Source organism: Copadichromis virginalis, linkage group LG6 (genome assembly GCF_057382275.1).
Source record: "Copadichromis virginalis isolate Kocher_CV1m ecotype Utaka linkage group LG6, C_Virginalis_male_GT1.1, whole genome shotgun sequence".
NCBI classification, from domain to species: Eukaryota; Metazoa; Chordata; class Actinopteri; order Cichliformes; family Cichlidae; genus Copadichromis; species Copadichromis virginalis.
In genome coordinates, this window is record NC_140623.1 from 10,217,564 (window position 1) to 10,239,212 (window position 21,649).

General features: G+C 41.9%; 2 protein-coding genes and 1 long non-coding RNA gene across 3 annotated transcripts in view; 2 read left to right on the plus strand and 1 right to left on the minus strand.

Annotated features, from left to right (window-relative positions):
- LOC146707223 (uncharacterized) overlaps positions 1-3,481 on the minus strand; it is a 32,805-nt gene extending 29,324 nt beyond the window's left edge. Inside the window, exon 1 of the long non-coding RNA XR_014920784.1 lies at positions 3,415-3,481. This is a non-coding gene — a long non-coding RNA (uncharacterized LOC146707223). The remainder of the gene's footprint in view (positions 1-3,414) is intronic.
- A 438-nt stretch (positions 3,482-3,919) lies between these two features.
- LOC146707224 (F-BAR and double SH3 domains protein 2-like) lies at positions 3,920-10,177 on the plus strand. Its single transcript, XM_085458533.1, has 5 exons — positions 3,920-4,496; positions 6,413-6,496; positions 7,987-8,170; positions 8,255-8,400; positions 9,863-10,177. Exons 1-5 carry the CDS (start codon positions 4,395-4,397, stop codon positions 9,944-9,946), a joined length of 600 nt encoding a protein of 199 aa, XP_085314659.1. The 5' UTR covers positions 3,920-4,394; the 3' UTR covers positions 9,947-10,177.
- Positions 10,178-16,586: 6,409 nt separating this feature from the next.
- On the plus strand, positions 16,587-18,294 carry LOC146707225 (uncharacterized; the record flags this gene model as incomplete). The annotated part of the gene is made up of 2 exons (XM_085460744.1): positions 16,587-18,018; positions 18,249-18,294. A coding segment is annotated over one exon (1,044 nt), but the record flags the coding sequence as incomplete, so codon positions are not given.
- Positions 18,295-21,649: the final 3,355 nt, after the last annotated feature.

Sequence of the window (21,649 nt, forward strand, 5' to 3'; positions counted from 1 at the left end):
ACAGAAACAGGAAGCTCCAACCCGGAGGGCGGTGCACTGTTGGACGGACCAATCGGAGTCTGCGCTGCGGGACTGTTTTGATCACGCGGACTGGGAAATGTTTCACGTGGCCGCCAGAGACATTGATGAATACACAGACTCAGTCTGTGGATTTATCAGGAAATGCGTGGAAGATGTCGTCCCATCCAGAACAGTCAAATCCTTCCCAAATCAAAAACCCTGGATTAACGGAGATGTTCGCGCGGCACTGGCGGCACGGAACACCGCCTTTGCCTCCGCGAACACATCGGACTACAAACACGCACATTACCAACTCCGGAAGACGATCAAAGCAGCCAAACGTGAGTACAGGGACAGGGTGGAACAACAGTTTGACAACCCTCGGAGTATGTGGCAGGGACTAAACACGATCACAGACTTTAGAGGGAAAACCAGCACACCGCAGACCACGGCCTCTCTGTGTGAGGATCTAAACGTATTCTACGCTAGATTCGACACAGCGAACACCATGAGACCGGACAGTGTGCGCACCGCGGATGACGTCAGTGCGCACACTGTGTCTGAGGAGGATGTGCGGAAGTGCTTCAGGAAGGTGAACGCACGCAAAGCTACTGGTCCGGACGGGATTCCCGGCCGCGTCCTCAGGTCATGCGCGGCTCAGCTGGCTGGAGTGTTCACGCACATCTTCAACCTTTCCCTCTCTCTGTCTGTAGTCCCAGCCTGCTTCAAAATGGCCACCATCGTCCCTGTACCCAAATCCTCCACCATCTCCTCATTGAACGACTGGCGACCTGTAGCCCTGACCCCCATCGTAAGCAAATGCTTCGAGAAGCTGGTCAGGGACTTCATCTGCTCTGCACTACCCGACTCACTGGACCCTCTACAGTTTGCATACCGCCACAACAGGTCCACTGATGATGCCATAGCCCTGACACTACACACTGCCCTGTCACACCTGGAGAAGAGAGACACGTATGTGAGGATGCTGTTTGTAGATTACAGCTCAGCATTCAATACCATCGTTCCCTCGAAGCTGGACAGGAAACTGCAGGATCTAGGACTGAGCAGCTCCCTCTGCAGCTGGATCCTTAGCTTCCTGTCTGACAGACGCCAGGTGGTCAGACTGGGCAGCATCACCTCATCCCCCATCACACTGAACACTGGTGCTCCACAGGGGTGTGTACTGAGCCCTCTCCTGTACTCACTCTACACCTACGACTGCACAGCCACTAACAGCTCCAACATCATTGTGAAGTTTGCGGACGACACTACAGTGGTGGGTCTTATCACCAACGGTGATGAGACGGCTTACAGGGAGGAGGTCAGCGCCCTGACCCACTGGTGTCAAGACAACCATCTCACCCTCAACGTCGCAAAGACAAAGGAGTTGATAGTGGACTTCCGGAGGTGCAGAGAAGTACACACCCCCATCACCATCAACGGCGCTGCTGTGGAGAGAGTGAGCAGCTTCCGGTTCCTTGGCGTACACCTGGCTGAGGATCTTACGTGGTCAGTACACACAAACAAAACAGTGAAGAAGGCCCAGCAGCGCCTCTTCTTTCTCAGGAGACTGAAAAGATTCGGCATGAGCCCCCGCATCCTCAGGACCTTCTATCACTGTGCCATTGAGAGCATCCTCACTGGATGCATCACCACCTGGTATGGCAACAGCACCGCCTACAACTGCAAAGCTCTCCAGCGAGTAGTGCGGTGCTCTGAACGGATAATTGGAGGTGAGCTTCCCTCCCTCCAAGCCATCTACAGGAAGCGGTGCCTGAGGAAAGCGGGGAGGATCATCAAGGACTCCAGTCACCCCAGCCATAAACTGTTCAGACTGCTTCCATCAGGAAGGAGGTTCTGCAGCATCCGGTCCCGTACCAGCAGACTGAGAGACAGCTTTTTCCATCAGGCCATCAGACTGCTGAACACGTCATAGACACCTCAGCTTCACTACTGGAACTTTAACATTATGCACTCCACACTGTATATAAATGCCACTTGTTTTGCACATATTCAACTCTGTATATTTTATATATTTTATTATTATTATTATTATTATTATTTTATTTTATTTTTTTACTATTTAATTTGTAAAAATGTGTATACACACACACACACACACACACACACACACACACACACACACACACACACACACACGTAGGAAAATATTTAGTATACACATCCAGAAATGCATACACTATTATATATTGTACATATATTTATTAGTTTCAGGTTGGCCATTCTTGTATTTTGCTCGTTTGTGTTGTTGTGTTTGCACATCTCTGTTGCTTGTGGGGCTCGCACACAAGAATTTCACTCGCATGTGCTGTGCCAGTGTGCCTGCACATGTGATGTGACAATAAAAAGTGATTTGATTTGATTTAAATGTAATACATACATTTCCGTCATTGGCCATAATTCTTGCAAGGAAGGGACTCAAAGGTCACAAGTTATTAAATAAAATTAATTAAACACACCATTAAAAGAAGTTCACTATTCACTCCTTAAACGTCATAGCTAGCAGCAGTTATTTATATCTATGAAAGAGAGAGCTTAATTGTTTGATTAAGCTTGATTGGAATGTCAGCTCCACACTGTGGCTGGTTGATTAAATAAGTTGGGGGAGCAAAAGTAAAATGAGCTACTTGTGGGATACTATTTAACTTGGCTTGGGTAAGCTGCTCATTTTATGCTCATTTTACTTTTCAGATGGTGTCAAGCCTGGCAGTTTGGTGTAATTGTTAGCCTTGTAATTCATAGTAATATATTTCTCACACACAACCTCAACCTCTGCCTCTCCATGTGAGCAGAGACGCAGCAGCATCTTGTTTCTACAGGAAGCCTGATTAAAATGTTAGGCATTTATACGGTGTACAAGATTAAAGAATATAAAACTGATATTACTAAACCTGACTTCCTTCCATCTATTTTCTGCTGCTTATCTGAGTCCGGTCATGATGCCCAGACGTCCCCCTCCCCAGCCACCTACTCCTGCTCTTCCTGGAGAACAGTGAGCCGCCACTCTGGTGCCTTTCGGTGTAAACGAGTAGCTTTCCAAATAACTCAGCTCTTCATCGTGTTTCTAAGGCAGAGGTCAGACATCCTTCAGAAGATGCTCATTTGTGTCAGATTTTAGTCATAGGTAAAGGTATGACTGTAGACTGACGGGTAAATCAACAGGGATCAATACCCTGCTCCTCTTTTTTCCAATACAAGTTCCTCTATCAAATCATTTTTTGACACTTGAGTCAGCAGTCCAAGCAGAGATGTCCAGAAGTTCCTTTTCCCACTTAAGTGGTATTTATGGTCACACAAATGCGTCTGACAACAGACAGGCAGCGAATACTGGGATACCACGGCGAGCCGGCCGAGATACATAATGTGTCCAGTGTGTGTTTGGTCTGCCCTTACCAGCTCGTCTAGGAGACATTCTGGAGGCCTCCTATTTCAGATGCCAGTCAAACCACCTACACTGGCTCCTTTCCTTTCTGTGAATGATCGCAGTTGAGGAGGAGAAGCTATGCTGTCCCCTGGTATGGTCTCCCCAAGGCAACTGGTTCTTGATGAGGGGCCAAACTTAAGTACAATTCAAAAGACCAAAGTTACTAGCCTGGGACCAGTACTGGGGAGGTTTCTTTGTTTTCCAGAACAGCTAATAGCTGTGCCCCATGAGTTCAGCTTAAAATATCCACACAGGTACTTCGTCCTCCCTCGGGTGGGCAGAGAGCTTTGTGGTCCAGGTTGTGGTCCAGTCCCCGGCTGCTTTAGCTGGCTTTAGAAAAAACCTGAAATTAGAATTAAAACTGTTTGTACCTTCACCTGTGTTACTTACAGTGATATGTTATGTAATTTGTTAACTGTCTCTTTAAGCTTTCAGCAGCTGGAGAGTTAAAAATAGTCTGTGTGAAAATAGGCAGGCGGTGAACTCGAGCCTGTGATACGTTTTTAATGTCAGGCTGTGACCACAAACACCAGAGTGGTCATCAGCATTCAGATCAGCTGATAGTAACCAGAAACGGCTTTATGGTCATTCTCTTAATTGTTATTGGCGTTTTCTTTTATTTGACTTGTTTAAAATAATAAAAAGCTGATTTGGGTTCATTTTATAAGCAAATCACATAACTTAATACAACAGAAATAAACTGACAGAGTAATGGAAAATAAAAAATTATAAATGTGGCCCAAAGCTACACGGATCACTGGCCACAATTCATTCAGCTGGAGGTCTTTTTTTTTTTTCAAAGTTAATTTTAAATAGAAATAAATGTGGGCAAGAAATTAAAACTAAATAGGGAGCAAGCCTGAACCCTAAAGGCTTTACTAAGTGTTAATTATGCAGGTTTAGACATGGGCTGATTTGTAAGCTTGTGATAAACCTTAAATAAGTATATATGTATATTTTTGTCTGTTCCCTTGAAACGCATGCAGGTTCTGCAGGAGTTTCACCAGCAGCTGTTTGTGCAGAAGAACATGGCGTTCCAGCAAGCAGTACGGTAAATACTGATGTTTTTCTCTTTTTATTCATTATTAAATGCATAAAATATCACATGCGATTGCTTTTAGTGATTATTGGGGAAAATAAACTCGTATTTATTATGCATGGAATGAAATCCCCAACCTTAAAAATTTAGAACTTAACATGATTTCTCTAAAATGTTCAAGTAAAACTTGAAGAATAATTTTTGAAACTATTAAAATCCAAATCTCAAAGTGTTTGGGTTGCTTTTAATACAAATTTTGTAGCATAAAATAAGGTTCGTGTTTGACTAATTTAGTTGGCAGGAGGTGTTAATCAGTTTACCGGAAAATCAATTTCTACAGAAAAGTGAAGTGAAATGTGGATCCTTCAGGTTTGAACTGCACAGGTTGGAAACCACAGGTAAAATGCTGTAATGAACACAGATCAGAGGAGATTGTTGAGAAGTGGAACAAAGCTCAACAGATGACAGATTAATTTGTTTAGACAACAATCAATACAAAATCAGACGAGTGGAACAAGCAGCTCACGGGCATCCTGAAAGCTGAGCTGGCCGTGGCCACAAAAGCCCGGACTGGACTCGGCTCAGGACCTTGATGCTCAAAGCGGCTTTAGGCAGAGCAGATCCACCTTTTTGGTCCAGAGTTAAACATCTCAACAATACCAGATGCAGAAAAGATTTTTTTTTTTTTTTAGACATTCATGATCACTGGAGTATGAAGCTTGAGAAGCTGGGTGATGACCTTTCCTCTAAATTGATACACAAGCAGGAAAAAATGTTCTAATTTTCTAAAAAATTGTAAGTAACAGACAAAGTAGCTCCATTGTTTGAGTGTCAATAATCTGTCTGCACTGAAATAAACAACTAATTTAAATAGATTTTAATCACAAAAGTGCTGCACACACATTATGGAACAGTCTGGGTAAGAAGTCAAAGCAGGAAACATAATAAGTCCTGCGTGATTGGTCTTTATCTTTGTTAGTCTGAACTATGAGCCTGAAGGCAGAACAGTGAACTTTGTACTGTACTCCTTGCCCTGCACAGGAACTTAGATTATTTCCCATTTTTAGTTTTTATTTACAGATGTGTCGTCTCATTTCCTCACCGTGGGACTATTTCCAGCTCGTGTTTGTTCCGACTTTATCAGACTGTTTATCTTCCTAAATAAATGCACAACCTCCACTTTTAATTAAATATTTGGATTGGACATGGATCTTTAACATGTCACCAGGTGAAGGACTGGTGACATCCTTCAGAAGATGCTCATTTGTGTCAGATTTTAGTCATAGGTAAAGTTATGACTGTAGACTGACGGGTAAATCAACAGGGATCAATACCCTGCTCCTCTTTTTTCCAATACAAGTTCCTCTATCAAATCATTTTTTGACACTTGAGTCAGCAGTCCAAGCAGAGATGACCAGAAGTTCCTTTTCCCACTTAAGTGGTATTTATGGTCACACAAATGCGTCTGACAACAGACAGGCAGCGAATACTGGGATACCAGTTATAATTCTGACTTTGAAGTGAAGCCACTTTTTGTTTTGGCTGTTTTTAATCAGTTCCAGTCGTGTTTAACCCCCATTTAGATTTACTTTCCCAAACTTTGTGGCACTAATGATTCTGTGTCCAGGTTTAAAACACCTGCTCTTTGAATTTGTACAGAAATTCTAGTTTAAGTCTGAGTTTTGTGCTGCTTTGGAGTATTAGTTGTTTTATATTACCTGAGTCCTGAGTAAAGTGTGGTATAAATGCAGGCATGGTCTCAGTGTTTTCTTCAGTGTTCTGGCTGATGTTATTGAAGCCACAGTGAGCATTTTTGTCCGTTCACCAGTGTGGCGGTATTTGAAAAATATACATCACGGGTGAAATGAAGATGGTTAAACTGTTACATCGCAGCTTTAATTTGAATGAACGTGTTTGTCTGTCTGCAGGCTTCTCAGCCAGACGAGCTGACCATCGAGGAGCAGGAAATCTTGGAGGTCATCGATGATGGCGACATGGAGGACTGGGTCAAGGTACAAAAATAACACAAACACAGTTATGTAGCAGATGCACTCTCATGTTTGAGGGTTGGTTGTTTTGTGTATTAGTTCACTCTCTGGCTCTTAGACTGTTTGACAAACATTTAGTTTCAGTTTTTATAAGACCCCGCACCGGTACAGACTATCTACTGGACGTTTTAGTGTTTCTCTGGGATCAGTTGAACTGATGTGGCTTCAGGAATTAGAATAATTCAACTAAAATGCGTGCGGTGCATTGAGGCAGGTCAGGTTGGCCTGGGTGGTAGAAGCTCTGCTGAACATAAAGACAAATCAAAAAATGTACAAATACACAGTTCTCTGCTTCTTTTTTGGCCCTGCAGCCATAAAGGGCTGATGGGAGATTCTCGTCACCCAGCCGGGCAGGCAGGTGGGCGGGCATGGCACCCAAGTTTGTGAATGCAATAATTCATGAATGAGGCAGTTTTTAAATTCATACCTTAAGTGCAGCTACTGAAAATCTGGACCAAATCCTGATTGATGGTGATCCAATCCTGCCTCAGCAGCGCTCCGGTTTGATCACAGTTTGTCAGCTTCTGCTTTTTAACAGCGGTTCGTGGACTCTTGATCAGTTTTAGATCTGCGGAGTGACCTGGTCATGGATATAAAATGTTAATTTGATGATCTCCCAGCTACTTAGTTGTCATTTTCACTTTGTTTGTCACAGACTGTTACAAAGTTGCTCCTGGACCTTTGGGAGAAAATTTGAGAAGTCTTTGAGGACATTTTTCGGGTGGTCAGTGGTGTCTACTTAAATGTAGAAATGTCAGCTGTGGATGCTCCCATCATTGTGTGAAGTCATTCTTTTATAAACGCCTCTGCAGAGCTGCTGGTGTGTAGTCATTGTGTACTTTGTGTGTGGTTGTTTTCAGATCATTTCCCTGAAGGAACATTGTGCATTGTTGCTGTTTTACTTTTGTTTATTGTGTAAGTCTGGCTTTCCTGTGAGCCATTGTGCAAATGTTCCACGTGTTGAGCCAATATTTTATGTGTATTTACTTAGGTGATTATCTTTTCATATACAGATATAGTGTTTTAATGGGGTATTTATTTTAATGAATATAATCATACATAAAAATGTGAGCAATATCATTTATATAGATCTGTTTTAGTGCTGTGATTCCCCACAGCATGCCCCAACAGAGATCCCAATACCTCTGAGTGTTTTCAATCTGAATGAAAATAAGTAAGCAGCGGAAGGGGAGGCCACCGGTGTTCATGAAATCAAGCTTCATGAATTCAGCAGAGGCTTGTTTAGGATTTTAGATTTCTCGTTAATTCAGGAAGAGAGAACAAAAGCTCTCCTATTATTCTCTTTGTGGCTGTTATTAAATTCTGGCGACGATGCAGTGATATTGTTACAGCCCTACTCTTTACATCTGACTTTATTTTTTCTCATTAGGAGTTTTCCTGTTGAAACATTTTTGGCTGTTGTCATCGTCTGTGTGCATTGTCTGTGTTTCCAGGCCAGAAACCGTAGCGGACAGGTGGGCTACGTCCCGGAGAAATACCTGCAGCTGCCCTCCTCCAACAGCCTGCTGAGCATGCTGCAGTCGCTGGCCGCGCTGGACGCCCGATCCCATTCCTCCAGCAACTCCACCGAACCTGAAACCGAACCCCCAACCGGCTCCGTCAACGGAGACTCGAGGAGTGAGATCCGCCTCCACCAGATAATATCGGAGTTTTGATTTCCTGCTTTGTTTAATACCCTCGTTGCCACTGTCTGTGTTGCAGTTTCATTCGCAAAGGCTTTGTACGACTACGCGGGACAAACGGAAGATGAGCTGTCGTTCCCAGAAGGCGCCATCATCCCCATCCTGAGCAGAGAGACCCATGAGGACGATGGCTTCTGGGAGGGCGAGTTTAACGGCGTTGTTGGTGTAAGAGTTCAAATAATAGTTTGCAAAAGCTTGTGACTGCAAAATTGTGTCTGCCTAAGGGACAGTTTGTTCCAGGAGATAAGCGAGAAGATTAATAGGAAGCACCTGGCCTCCAGACGGAGAAGATGTCCTTTTAAATGTGTCCAAAGTCGTCAACAGAACATTTGTGGTTTTGAAACTTATGCCTGTGTTGTATCTGCTTGACGCATGAGGGTGCGTCATAAAAGTAAACCCTGATGGTATAAAACAACTGCTTGTGTATCATTGGGCGGAGATCGATGCTGTCTGTGGGCAGTGTTCATCTCCCCACGCGCGTGTTCATTAAAAACATTGTTTGACCGAAGCTCTTCTGGACCATTATTGTTTTGTGCTCACCCTCAATATTTGAACTCGTAACAAACAGCAATAACGGCAAAACATGTAATGGACGTGCTGGTCCACTAGACAACATCATGTTGATGTAAAGCTTTGGGTCTCTTATGCAAAGTAAAGAGGCTGAAATAAGGTGTCCATGAGTATCAGTTTTCAACATTCAGTATTAAGAGACAAAGACTGTACGGGTTGGGCCAGTCGTCAAGTCCTGGAGCAAAGTGAGCCTGCAAATCAATAAGATGCAAATCAGTTTATACCTTTCATATAATGTTTGAATTTGTTTATTCTGAGTTTTATTGTTCAGTTAGTTTCCACAGTTCATATATCATGTGTAATTTTTCATTAGTTTTAGTGTTTGTTTGTATTTTATTCTATTCTTGATGGTTGTGTTGACAGATTTGTCCAAATTTAAAGCTATAGATGTGAACTTTTGGTTCCTTTATTATTACCTGTATAATTAGTTTCAGTCTTTGTGAAGTGGGGAAGGAGGACCCAAAAGCAGGACTCGTGCGATGGAGAGTGCTCTTTATTTACAGTGGAGTAAATAAGACAACACAATAATCCCTTGAGCTCCCTCGACTCCTGTGTCATGTCTTCACCCAAAACTCCGTGCTCTCTGCTCCGTGGCTGCTGTCCACCTGTGCTCCACTCTCCTCCTCCTGGGAAAAAAAACAACAGAGGCAGCCGTCAGGACACCATGCCGCCTAATCAACAAAAAACAGTCCCAGTCTAAATAATCTAAAAGACCAACCACGGCTCCAGTGATGGCAACACACAGTTCTAGTGACCAACCCAGTGGGCGGCACTCGAGACAAAGCAGTTCAGGTGGCCTGCACACATTTAGTATCAGGCTTTACAAAAAAAAGTATCAACTATGTTAGGATCCATGTTCATCATGTGTGATGTGTGTTTACATTTGAAGGTGTTTGTGGATTTGTCACCTCTCTTCAAGGTGTGGTTTGTGTTTGATGCTGAAAGAGATAAAGACTGCTGATTGGCTGAAGTAGGGTTCAATAAAAATTGTTTGGTTGTTGTTTTGGGCACTGCTCAGGTCCACATTAAATAAACTGCTGCTCATGTGTGTTTGTAGGTTCTCAGTCATCCAGGTCATGGTTGTCTAAGGAGCCTGGAAAGAAAGCGACTTTACTTCTTTAAGGTTCTGGATGATGTTTAACTTCTGATCCAAGAAGCTTCTTCAGTTGATGTGCTTCCTTTGCTCATTTTCCACCTCTGCACAGTTTCGTTTGATGACAATGCAGTGCAGTTCTCCCAAACATACAACAGAGGGCGCTATGCACATTCACTGAAGTGCAGAAAAATACAAGTGGAGGAGGAAACAAACAGCAGCATCAAGAGAGAAAACTGAAGTGTTCAAAGCGAGTTACTTTAGTCTCTTATTGTAATATTAATCAACATCTAAACATCACGTTGATGCTTCATGTTTGACTTCCGTGTCCTTTTACTGCTCAGTTGGAAAATATTGATGCAATTTAAAAGAAGAGGAGAAGAGTAATTTCTCTGTACTACTTCAAAAGTAATTTGAAAGCACTGCCTCATATGGAAAATGAATCATGATGAAATCCTGAAACAAATAGTGTTTGTGAATATGAAGAGTTTAGTTTTCATTTTGGTCTTAGAAGTATAAAAATGCAGGACTGAAGACAAGATGGAAATGATGTGTTATGAGAAATAAAACACATATGTCACTATGTACTATAATTTTATTTTGTTTATTTTTTGTTCTTGTAGGTTTTTTGCTTTAGTGTAAATTTTGAAAGCACTGCTTTTAGTTTGAAAATTGGATTCAGTGTTTAGAGTTCGGACAAAACAATGGACGGTTTCAAGAAATGTATTTTATCAACAAAACTTATTTTGATGGTTACTGTATTTATTTTAATGCCCTCAGTGCAGTGATTGAAAAAAAGTTCATCTGACACCAATGAGCCAACAGCCTCCACGTAAACATTTCTTTTTTTCTTTCTTTTTTTTAAACAGGGTTTAATCAGCGCTGACATACAGACATTTATGCGCTGGGTATAACAGACATGCTTACCGTGTGAAAGGACCGCGGATGTCTTGGAGCAGAGAAACATGCTGTATTGTTGTTTTTCTTTATTGCATAAGCAGCGCCCGACTGTCAGAAACGCTCTGTGCGGGTAGCTCCAACGCACCTGCAGGCATCCATTTGAAAGAAAGGTGTCGCTGCGGCTAGGCTCTCGGGATAGTCAGACTTTTATTTATATTTGCGGCATTCTGGTGCGTTAAAACTAGCAGCCTCTGTGTCCCGCTTGGATCACCATTCTGAAAATTCAGATATTTAAATAAAATGATGAATCGGCGAGTGATGAGGAGCCACGTAGATCCTGAAATGAGGTTTGATTAAATTAAACTCTTATGAACAGTGATGACGCGTTCCAAACAAACGATGCTTTCTACATGGCCAAATTGTGTGCAAACTACCTCACAGCGCTGTGTCCGGGGTCCGAAAAAAAAAGTTAAAACGATATACCTTGCAAAAGTTGTGAAGTGCTGAGGAAAATACTGTGTGTCTGATGGGGTGTTTTTATATAGGTGGACTTGGTTTCAGTTGACCTCTGACATGGAGAGATGAAAAGAGCAGTTTGTAAAGAAAAAAGAATTTATGAATGTACTCTCCAATAAAGGTTATGTAGTTGATGAAAAGTGGGTTAGATTAAATGTTTACATTTCTTGTGCATGAAGTAAACTATAATATTTATATGTAAAATTCCACACCTACACCTGTGCGCCCTCACACTGCAGCACATTTTACTCCCCTGGTTACAGAAACCGTTCTATATTTTGTCACAGCTGCAAAAGAAGCTCCACTCAAAGAAACTCAAAGATGATGGAGAGGAAGAGATTTCAGAACATGAGGCAGGAAGGTGGGGAGAGAGTGAGGCGGTATGGCACACAGGAAACGGTCGAGGGCAGACTCAAACCCAAGCTCCTGCAGTGGGAACTCTAACGTTTAGTACATGTGTCCCCACTCAGCCAGGTGAGATATAGCGGAACCATCAATTCAGAGTCTGACAGTAAGGGTGAAGACGAGCCTGACTGTTGGTCTGCTCCAAAACAAGCCCATAAGCAAGCTTTGAAATAATATGTTACAAAATTGTGAAACTGCGACATGAAATTTGATTTGAAAATGAAATTCATCCTGATCAGGAGCTGTTATGATCTAAATGGTGTTCTAGATCCAGTAAGCATTCATTCAACTTGTCTGCAGCAAAATTAAAAATAAGTTACCACAAGTTGTTTTTTAATTTGGTAAATAATTGATAAAATGTTAAAAGTACTGGTTGTGTTTGACCTCATCACCAGGATGAGTTGGAAATACCTCAAATTCCCTCAGGTGGCCTTTTGCTGGTTGGATTGCCACTACAGTCTGTAAACTGTAGAGGTAATTTTGTGAGCTCATTGGATGAGCAGTTTCTGAAATACTCAGACCAGCCCATCTGGCACCAACAACCACGCAATCTCTTTCCCCCATTCTGATACTTGCTTTGACCTTCAGCAGGTCATCATGAACATGTCTGTATGCTTAAATACTTTAATTTGCTGACGTCTGATTGGTTCACTAGACATTTGTGTTTAACGAGCAGGTGAACAGGTGTACCTGGCAAAGTGTGTGTAACCCTCAGTGTTACTGACATGTTCCACACTGATGCACAACAATACTCTGTGCCCCACACTGTTTTATTAAGTATGTCTAATCACTGTGGACATTACATGTACCTTCTTAAAGGAGAGGTCAAAGGTCAGTTACCTTTATAGGTTCCTGCTATATGTTGTGACATATACACAGCACAGTTGTAGGAATGATAGTTTCTAAGTTCTAAAGCTTTTTGTCAATTTTCAACCAATAAATCATAAAGTTGACCTCGAAGACCACAAGTTTGAATGGATTGTTAACATGACCCCACTCTACAGCACTGCAACATTTTAACATGAGTTATTTAAGACTTTCCAGGTATCCTGGTTACAGAAAAAGATTGATGAGCAGAAAAAAAGAAACAAACTTTAATTGTTTCTGATTAGAAGCTGTACAATCCGGACTGACTTTAACAAATGTGCTATAGGCTCAGCTGGAAAATAGTGAGCTTTACAAGACTGATTTTGTTCCAAAGGCTTTCACAGACCTCAACCAATCCTAAGGCTAATTAGCACGGCTAGAATTTTAAAAACATTTGTTAAATGTTGTCATTGCTAACATATACCTGTTTTAGAGCATGCTGAGTAGCGAGAATGCAAAGTTATTGTTACCTCTAAAAAGAAAAATGTGAAGATGTGATGTTAGCATGAGCTATATAGTATCTCCAAAAGTTGATTCTGTTCATCTGGACTTTACGTTTTGTGGGATAAACGTTTCGTCACTCATCCAATTGACTTCTTCAGTCTCAGCTGACTGCAGGTTTCCCCAATCTTACAGGGAGTGCAGAATTATTAGGCAAATGAGTATTTTGTCCACATCATCCTCTTCATGCATGTTGTCTTACTCCAAGCTGTATAGGCTCGAAAGCCTACTACCAATTAAGCATATTAGGTGATGTGCATCTCTGTAATGAGAAGGGGTGTGGTCTAATGACATCAACACCCTATATCAGGTGTGCATAATTATTAGGCAACGTCCTTTCCTTTGGCAAAATGGGTCAAAAGAAGGACTTGACAGGCTCAGAAAAGTCAAAAATAGTGAGATATCTTGCAGAGGGATGCAGCAGTCTCAAAATTGCAAAGCTTCTGAAGCGTGATCATCGAACAATCAAGCGTTTCATTCAAAGTAGTCAACAGGGTCGCAAGAAGCGTGTGGAAAAACCAAGGCGCAAAATAACTGCCCATGAACTGAGAAAAGTCAAGCGTGCAGCTGCCAAGATGCCACTTGCCACCAGTTTGGCCATATTTCAGAGCTGCAACATCACTGGAGTGCCCAAAAGCACAAGGTGTGCAATACTCAGAGACATGGCCAAGGTAAGAAAGGCTGAAAGACGACCACCACTGAACAAGACACACAAGCTGAAACGTCAAGACTGGGCCAAGAAATATCTCAAGACTGATTTTTCTAAGGTTTTATGGACTGATGAAATGAGAGTGAGTCTTGATGGGCCAGATGGATGGGCCCGTGGCTGGATTGGTAAAGGGCAGAGAGCTCCAGTCCGACTCAAACGCCAGCAAGGTGGAGGTGGAGTACTGGTTTGGGCTGGTATCATCAAAGATGAGCTTGTGGGGCCTTTTCGGGTTGAGGATGGAGTCAAGCTCAACTCCCAGTCCTACTGCCAGTTTCTGGAAGACACCTTCTTCAAGCAGTGGTACAGGAAGAAGTCTGCATCCTTCAAGAAAAACATGATTTTCATGCAGGACAATGCTCCATCACACGCGTCCAAGTACTCCACAGCGTGGCTGGCAAGAAAGGGTATAAAAGAAGAAAAACTAATGACATGGCCACCTTGTTCACCTGATCTGAACCCCATTGAGAACCTGTGGTCCATCATCAAATGTGAGATTTACAAGGAGGGAAAACAGTACACCTCTCTGAACAGTGTCTGGGAGGCTGTGGTTGCTGCTGCACGCAATGTTGATGGTGAACAGATCAAAACACTGACAGAATCCATGGATGGCAGGCTTTTGAGTGTCCTTGCAAAGAAAGGTGGCTATATTGGTCGCTGATTTGTTTTTGTTTTTGAATGTCAGAAATGTATATTTGTGAATGTGGAAATGTTATATTGGTGTCACTGGTAAAAATAAATAATTGAAATGGGTATATATTTGTTTTTTGTTAAGTTGCCTAATAATTATGCACAGTAATAGTCACCTGCACACACAGATATCCCCCTAAAATAGCTAAAACTAAAAACAAACTAAAAACTACTTCCAAAAACATTCAGCTTTGATATTAATGAGTTTTTTGGGTTCATTGAGAACATGGTTGTTGTTCAATAATAAAATTATTCCTCAAAAATACAACTTGCCTAATAATTCTGCACTCCCTGTATGAACAGTGCATGTATATGGTTACCTGTCCCCTTGCAAAACTTTGCTAGACCCGTCCCTGCACAGTTACCAGCTGTCAGTAGAAAAGGATCCTGATGTTATTTGTCTCTTAGAAACAGTTCATAACTTCCCTTCAACTCATCCATGTCACCTAAAAGGTAAACCTGTTTCTCCATCACCTGTTCAGCTCTGATGATTCAGTAAGGACATCTGCTGGTTTCATCTTCACGTTTCCCTCTCACCACATATCCAAACCGATATCATGACCAGCAGCTGTTACAGCTGTGGCTCCAGCCAACATCAGCTGATACTAGAAAGCAATATTAAATTAATTCTAACAGCAGCTGATCAAGCTTTAACCTGCTGCTGTTGTTTAGAGCGACCACCGCTGGTTTCCTCTTTCTGGCTCGAAATGTGTGATAAACAAACAAGAGAAAAGCAGGCAGAGCTGTGTTCAGTTTAAGAGAGAGGTTTTTGATACCTGAGAAGGAGTGCAGCAGCTCCATGGTGTCTGTGGCACAAGCAAGGTAACCATCAAGCTCAACTGCACTTTGGAGCCTTCTGGAGATTGGTCTGGAGAAGAATTCATCTTCATCAGATGACTCTCTTTGCTGATCCTCACTCTCATGCTCTGTCGTTTAGTATTCAGGACAGACCATCAATAACTTACAATGTATTAGGTGAAATACTCACTTAAGCATCTGTTCAAATGTAAAAATACACAAAAATGGGATCACATGAATCCTTACCAGCCTCTGTTACATCTGCTCTGTCAGTCCAGGAAGTCTTGAACTTGGATAAGAGGACTGCAGCTGCAGCCAACTCTGGATCCTCCATCATCGCTCCAAAACGCTTTTGAAGGCCATTTTGCAGGGCTCTGATGAGTGGCACGCATGTCTTGCTTGATGTCTCCAGCCTGCTAAGTTTGGACAGTAGTTGTTGGATTACTGGCAGGAGCCATCCCATAAAGGAAGTGGACTCAGACTGAAGAATGTTTGAAGCTTTCACCAGTGGCTTCATGGTGGTACAGTACTCCCTAAGGAATGCAACTTCTGCAGGACTCAACCTGTAAGACACAACAACAAAACCCACCATGACTATAATAGGGATCTTCTGATTTAATATTAAGAGTCTGCTCACGTTTTTAAACATCCATTAAGGAAAATTCACAAAATTTGCAACCATATTGGTAGGTGTCCAATTTTACTCACATTTTCACCTTGAACTCCTCACAAATGCTCCTGATGGCATTTTCAATCGGGCTCTGGTACATGTCAGCTGAGAGCTGGAAGATTCATTTGAGATGCAGCTCAGCACTGTGTTCAAATTTTGTTTTTTATATAGGCCAGCTGATTGTAGGCCTGTGAGTTTTAAATGACTACAAATTTAATTTATTGTAATGACGGTGGTTATCCAAATAATAAGCTAAAACATTCCTACGAATTTAGCTGTTCAGTGGTGACGCACGAATCCTACTTCCGGGTCTAAAGTAGTCTGCGTTTAATATGGCTTTTGTATTGTTAACATGTTTAATGTTATGTATTTTCTTCTATTTGATCTCAAAAAGCTCCTAAAACAGTCAGTGATCACTGTTGACCTCCCTCGGCTTTTATTACCGCTAATCATTTATTTAAGCTCAGTTTTTAAAACCTTAGTATGTAACTACAGCCCAGCCCATGCAGCAGTATATGAATGACTAACCTCGTATTGTCATTCAGTCTGACATAAAATGCTTTTCTCTCATCCTCTGCTCAAACTAACAGATGTAGGTCTGTTGCTTTAACACTGGGTGTCTATTACATTCCTAATGTTATTTTAAAAATTGTTTCCTCACAGGGCGTCTTGACTATGTGGTTGAACGCCCTGCAGAAGAAGGCCTTCCTGAAGTCATCAGGATCCTGGATGACAGTCTCCAGAGCTCCACCTCTTCTGGTGAAGGTCAGGACGCTGATACCCAGCGTATCAGCGAAGGTGAGTATGGTGAGTATTTTATCCCTCTCTCACCCTCACCCTCTTCTGATGAAGCACCAGATGCTGATGACGGTGAACAGCAAGGTGAGTATGGTAGGTATTTTATCCCTCTCTCACCCTCACCCTCTTCTCATGAAGCACCAGATGCAGATGACGGTGAACAGCAAGGTGAGTATGGTGAGTACCCCCCCTACCTACCTGTAGACGATGAAGAGTTTAGTGAACAGACTGACAATTCATCTGACTGGAACGACTCAGAAGAGTGGGGGGATTGGCTTAGCGATGACTCTGGGTATGACACCATGGATGAGAGAGATGATTCCCCTCTCATCTGGGAGCACCCTCCAGAGCCGTTTTGGCACGATTGGCAACGTCCTATTGCTCCAGGTGCTGCCCCCATCACCATGCCGCCTTTCGGCCAGGCCAATGCCCCACTCTTCCCTCGAGTTGTTGCCCCAGTTGGTGATCCGCCAGCTGCTCCTCCCTCAGCTGCTCCCTCTGCTGCTTCTTCCTCAGCTGCTCCCTCTGTTGCTCTCTCTGCTGCTCCCTCTGCTGCTCCTTCCTCAGCTGCTCCCTCTGCTGCTCCTCCCTCAGCTGCTCCCTCTGCTGCTTCTTCCTCTGCTGCTCTCTCTGCTGCTTCTTCCTCAGCTGCTCCTCCCTCAGCTGCTCCCTCTGCTGCTTCTTCCTCAGCTGATCTCTCTGCTGCTCCTTCCTCAGAAAAGAGAAGCAGAGAAGACATCTGCACCGAAGAGGTAAGTGCAAAGAGGTGCAAGGTGAGTGACCAGTTTGATGCCCCTTCAACATCCTCAGGTAGTTTTGGAGTCAGATGTTTCTGGGAGAGGCTTTTTAACCTTTCCCTTGATGACAGTGACTCTGATTAGTTTATGTTAGAATGTGTTTTTAAACTTTGCCTTTGTGTTTTTACAGATATAAGAACATCTGACTTGCACATGTGAAATGTATTGGTTTTTTTTCTTGAATAATATATGTTTTTCCCAAGCCCTAATTCACCATGCAGGACAAAGGTAAGTCTGTACTTAATCTCAACACAAATAAGTAGAAAAGGTTTAAAAATGATGCAGTGAACTGACTGTAGTCTCTTGTTTTTACATAAGATATAGCCTGTGGCTAAGAATTCAACACTTCAGACACTCAACATCCAAGATGGAGCAAACACCCCACCCAGAAGACAGCCTTACCCCGACCAACCCGATGAGAAGGATGGATGACCAAGTGAAAAACGGGAGAGTGGTGCTGTGTTCCAACTATGTAAGTTATCACCTCACATTGACAACAAACTGTATTGAAGACAAAATTCTTCCAATAGTTGGTATAAATCATCATCCTATGTCAGCAGCACTGTAGGTTTAGCTTTATTTATATTTTTCATGTGTATACGTTGGGTTTAAAATTGCTTTTTAACAACATACTGCAGCTACCAACAATGAAAATGCTGTTTTGTGTTAAAATGACGTCTTTCTTGTGTTATTACTTTGCAGGGAAGCTGAGAGTGGACAGAGCTGCACAGAGGACCAAAGATCCACTCTCAGCACTTCATACCTGACTGGCCACCCCGCCTGCACAGAGGGAGTTGTGAACATGCACTTCTGTGTTGGTGGGTTTAGGATCCTCCTCACACTCACACTGATGAAGACTGTCACTGGAAGATGTCTCCATTGCATCAGCAGGACGTAAGCATTTGTAAAATATTACAGTTTGTGATGTTTTGTACATATTTTTATTGCATCATTTAAAACTATGAGATATAAAATAAACCAATTTTCATAACATTTTCTGTGTATTTAGTTGTTTTCTTAATAGGTTCTTTGGAACATCATTGCAACCTGTCAGCTTTTTATTGAGGATTTAGAAAGTTGCTGGTGGCCCGAGTGTGTAGAGTGGGGTGTTGTTTTTGTCACATGGTGAAAGTGACCTCATGGGGAGCAAAGAGAACAACTGAACAATTTGGGGATTCACAGACTTTCGTAATCGCTAAAAACAATTAATAAAAATTGTTCTGTGTGAACTAAAAGCTCAAATATAAACCATCCTGACACTGACACAAATGATCTGCTGTTTATAAGCAGGACAGTGTTTTCATGAGCCTGGATGAAGCTAATTTGCATGAGTTTAACCTGCTGGTCAAAAACTTGCATGACTCTGATATCACTCTAACTTTCTTCTGTTTATTTATTCATTTTTGCTAATTGTAGTAGATTAATATGTTCACCAACTGATTGTTGGCCTGAATGTTTGAATGTTTGCAGTTTCAGGTCCTACTGATCAGTTTTAAGTATTGTAGAAAGTGAGCAGCAATTGAATCAAGTCCTGGGATGAAATGGGACAAAAGGGTAATGTGACAGCCACATTAGTTCCCTTCCCTCGTTTAACAATGTGTAAGCAGACTGCTTTAACCTGCAATTTACTGCATGTTGTTAGGCTGCATGGTACAACCACAGTCTGCTAACCACCCGTGGTGATCGAAGGTTTTGAGGTCTTGCTTGAGCTACTGATGAAGTTTTATCAAAGCTTGTTAAGTTTCCCAACCACATTTTATCCTGATGGTCCAAGGCTTACATCTTTATGCTCACAGACGTACTTCTGTAATTAATCAGTGACCGATTTATTACTTTAAGTTACAGTGTGAGGGGCATTAATGAACATAAATCAGATTTAACTGGATTATGTGTTTAGGTCAAGAGACACAGACCTTCATCTTTAAGAGGCTCTTCTTGAATGTCTAATCACGATGTTTGTGTTTGTCTGCAGCATCACTGCAGCAGAGAGGGTATAACACAAGGCCACAGTCATGTGGTATTCTGTCCTGCTATTAAGTGAATAAAATACTGAAAAAAACATCTAGACACTAAATACAGTCACTGTCCACTTCATTAGTTACACCTGCCAGTACTGTTTTGGACCTTCTTTCACCTTCAGAACTGCCTTAATTCTTTGTGGCACAGATTCAACAAAGACCTGGAAACATTCCTCACAGATTTAGTTTCATATTGATATGATAGCATCACACAGTTGCTTCAGGTTTGTCGGCTGTGCATCCATGTTGCAAATCTTCTGATCCACCACATGCCAAAGATAATCTGCTGGATTGACATCCGTTATGAGTATACTGTGGTCATAAAACGATGGACATGGTCAGCAGCACAGCTCAGAGAGCTTGTACCTCTGGAAAGGCCACCTGAAGTTTTCACCAGCGAGTTAGAAAAGAACAGAGGGTTCCTCAAACAGTGTTTCCTAGTGTTTCATCAACAAAGTAGAACTTATTCTTCAGACTGTGCAAAATTTGCTTTCATGGTTATCCTGCTGCGAGGGTGAGCTCTGAGATGGGCCGAAGCCATGCTGAAACCAAACCCAAATTTCATTGCAAAGTGTTTATGACAAAGGATTTAGCTGATGCTGCGGGCAATAGGCTGTTTACCCTTAACCAAAGTGAGAGGAGGTTTAGCTCTTTATCTCACACCTCATCGTCCTTATGACTGCTCCATTGACTCGCTTACTGGTCCTCCTTCACCTTCCAGTAATCAGTATAATTTTTAAACCCAAATGGGTCGTTTCGGTTATTTGAAAATAGCATTTTCAGCAAACACACCAGGAGTCTTTCAGGCCCTAGTCAATGACATCCTTTGTGACTTCATCATCCACATTTTCTTTATTTCAACAATATTCTTAACTTCTCCCAGTTGTTTTATACCTGTCAAGTCCTTCTCAAATGTCTCCTAGAAAAAAACATCTCAATTTAAAAGGTGAGAAATGTGAATTTCATGTTGATTCAGTGTCATTCCTGGGCTTTATTGTTGAAAAAGGTCATTTAAGAGAACACTCAAAGTGGTTGAATGGGCAGTTCCCTCAAACAGGAAGCAGCTTCAACAATTGCTGTTTTGCTGACTTTTACTACCTTTTATGATTTCAGAAAAATAGCTCTATTGTTATCATATTCAAATTTTATTTGTCACACACACAACCATACACTGTATGACATGAGGTGAAATGCTTGTAGCTGTGCAATGCAATGCCCGACCATTAAATGACAGTGGTTTTACAGTATTTACAATTTACAGGTTATTACAAAATTTACAGATTTTACTTAGAAATTTACAGTAAAAATGTGCAAATAGCAGAAAGAGATTATAAATTATAGGACGTGTGCATGAAGAAAAACCAGAGTGCGTGTGGTGATGTGATGTGTGTGAGAGTCCAGTCCTACACCTGGTTCAGGGCCCGAATATCCACATTTTCTTTATTTCAACAATATTCTTAACTTCTCCCAGTTGTTTTATACCTGTCAAGTCCTTCTCAAATGTCTCCTAGAAAAAAACATCTCAATTTAAAAGGTGAGAAATGTATGGAAGCCCGTTTCCGCCACTAAAAAAAAAAAAAAAAAAGCTAGTATCCATAACTCGAAATTTCGAGTTATTTTCTCAAAATTTCGAGAAATATAACTCGAAATTTCGAGTTAGCTCTGCCAATCAAAAATATACGTGAATGCGGTCGCTTTCTTGTTACCCGGAAGCATATTACGCAGGACCGCGCACTCAAAAACGGATCCCAAAAAATTAAAGTATGTTTGCTGATAGTAACACCATGTGATTCAGCTAATAACACAGGGATTTCATCATTTGTGAAGCCAGGCTGAAAACACTCAGCAATCTGTGCATTCACGACTGGATGTAATACCGGTAGCTTAGCTGTAGCATTTGTAGCTGAGGGCTTCAGCTTCCGGGTAACATGGAAATGACGTCATTCACGTAGATTACTGATTGGCAGCACTAACTCGAAATTTCGAGTTGCTTTTCTCAAAATTTTGAGTTAATATGTCGAAATTTCGAGAAAATAACTCGAAATTTTGAGTTATGGATCCTTTTTTTTTTTTTTAGTGGCGGAA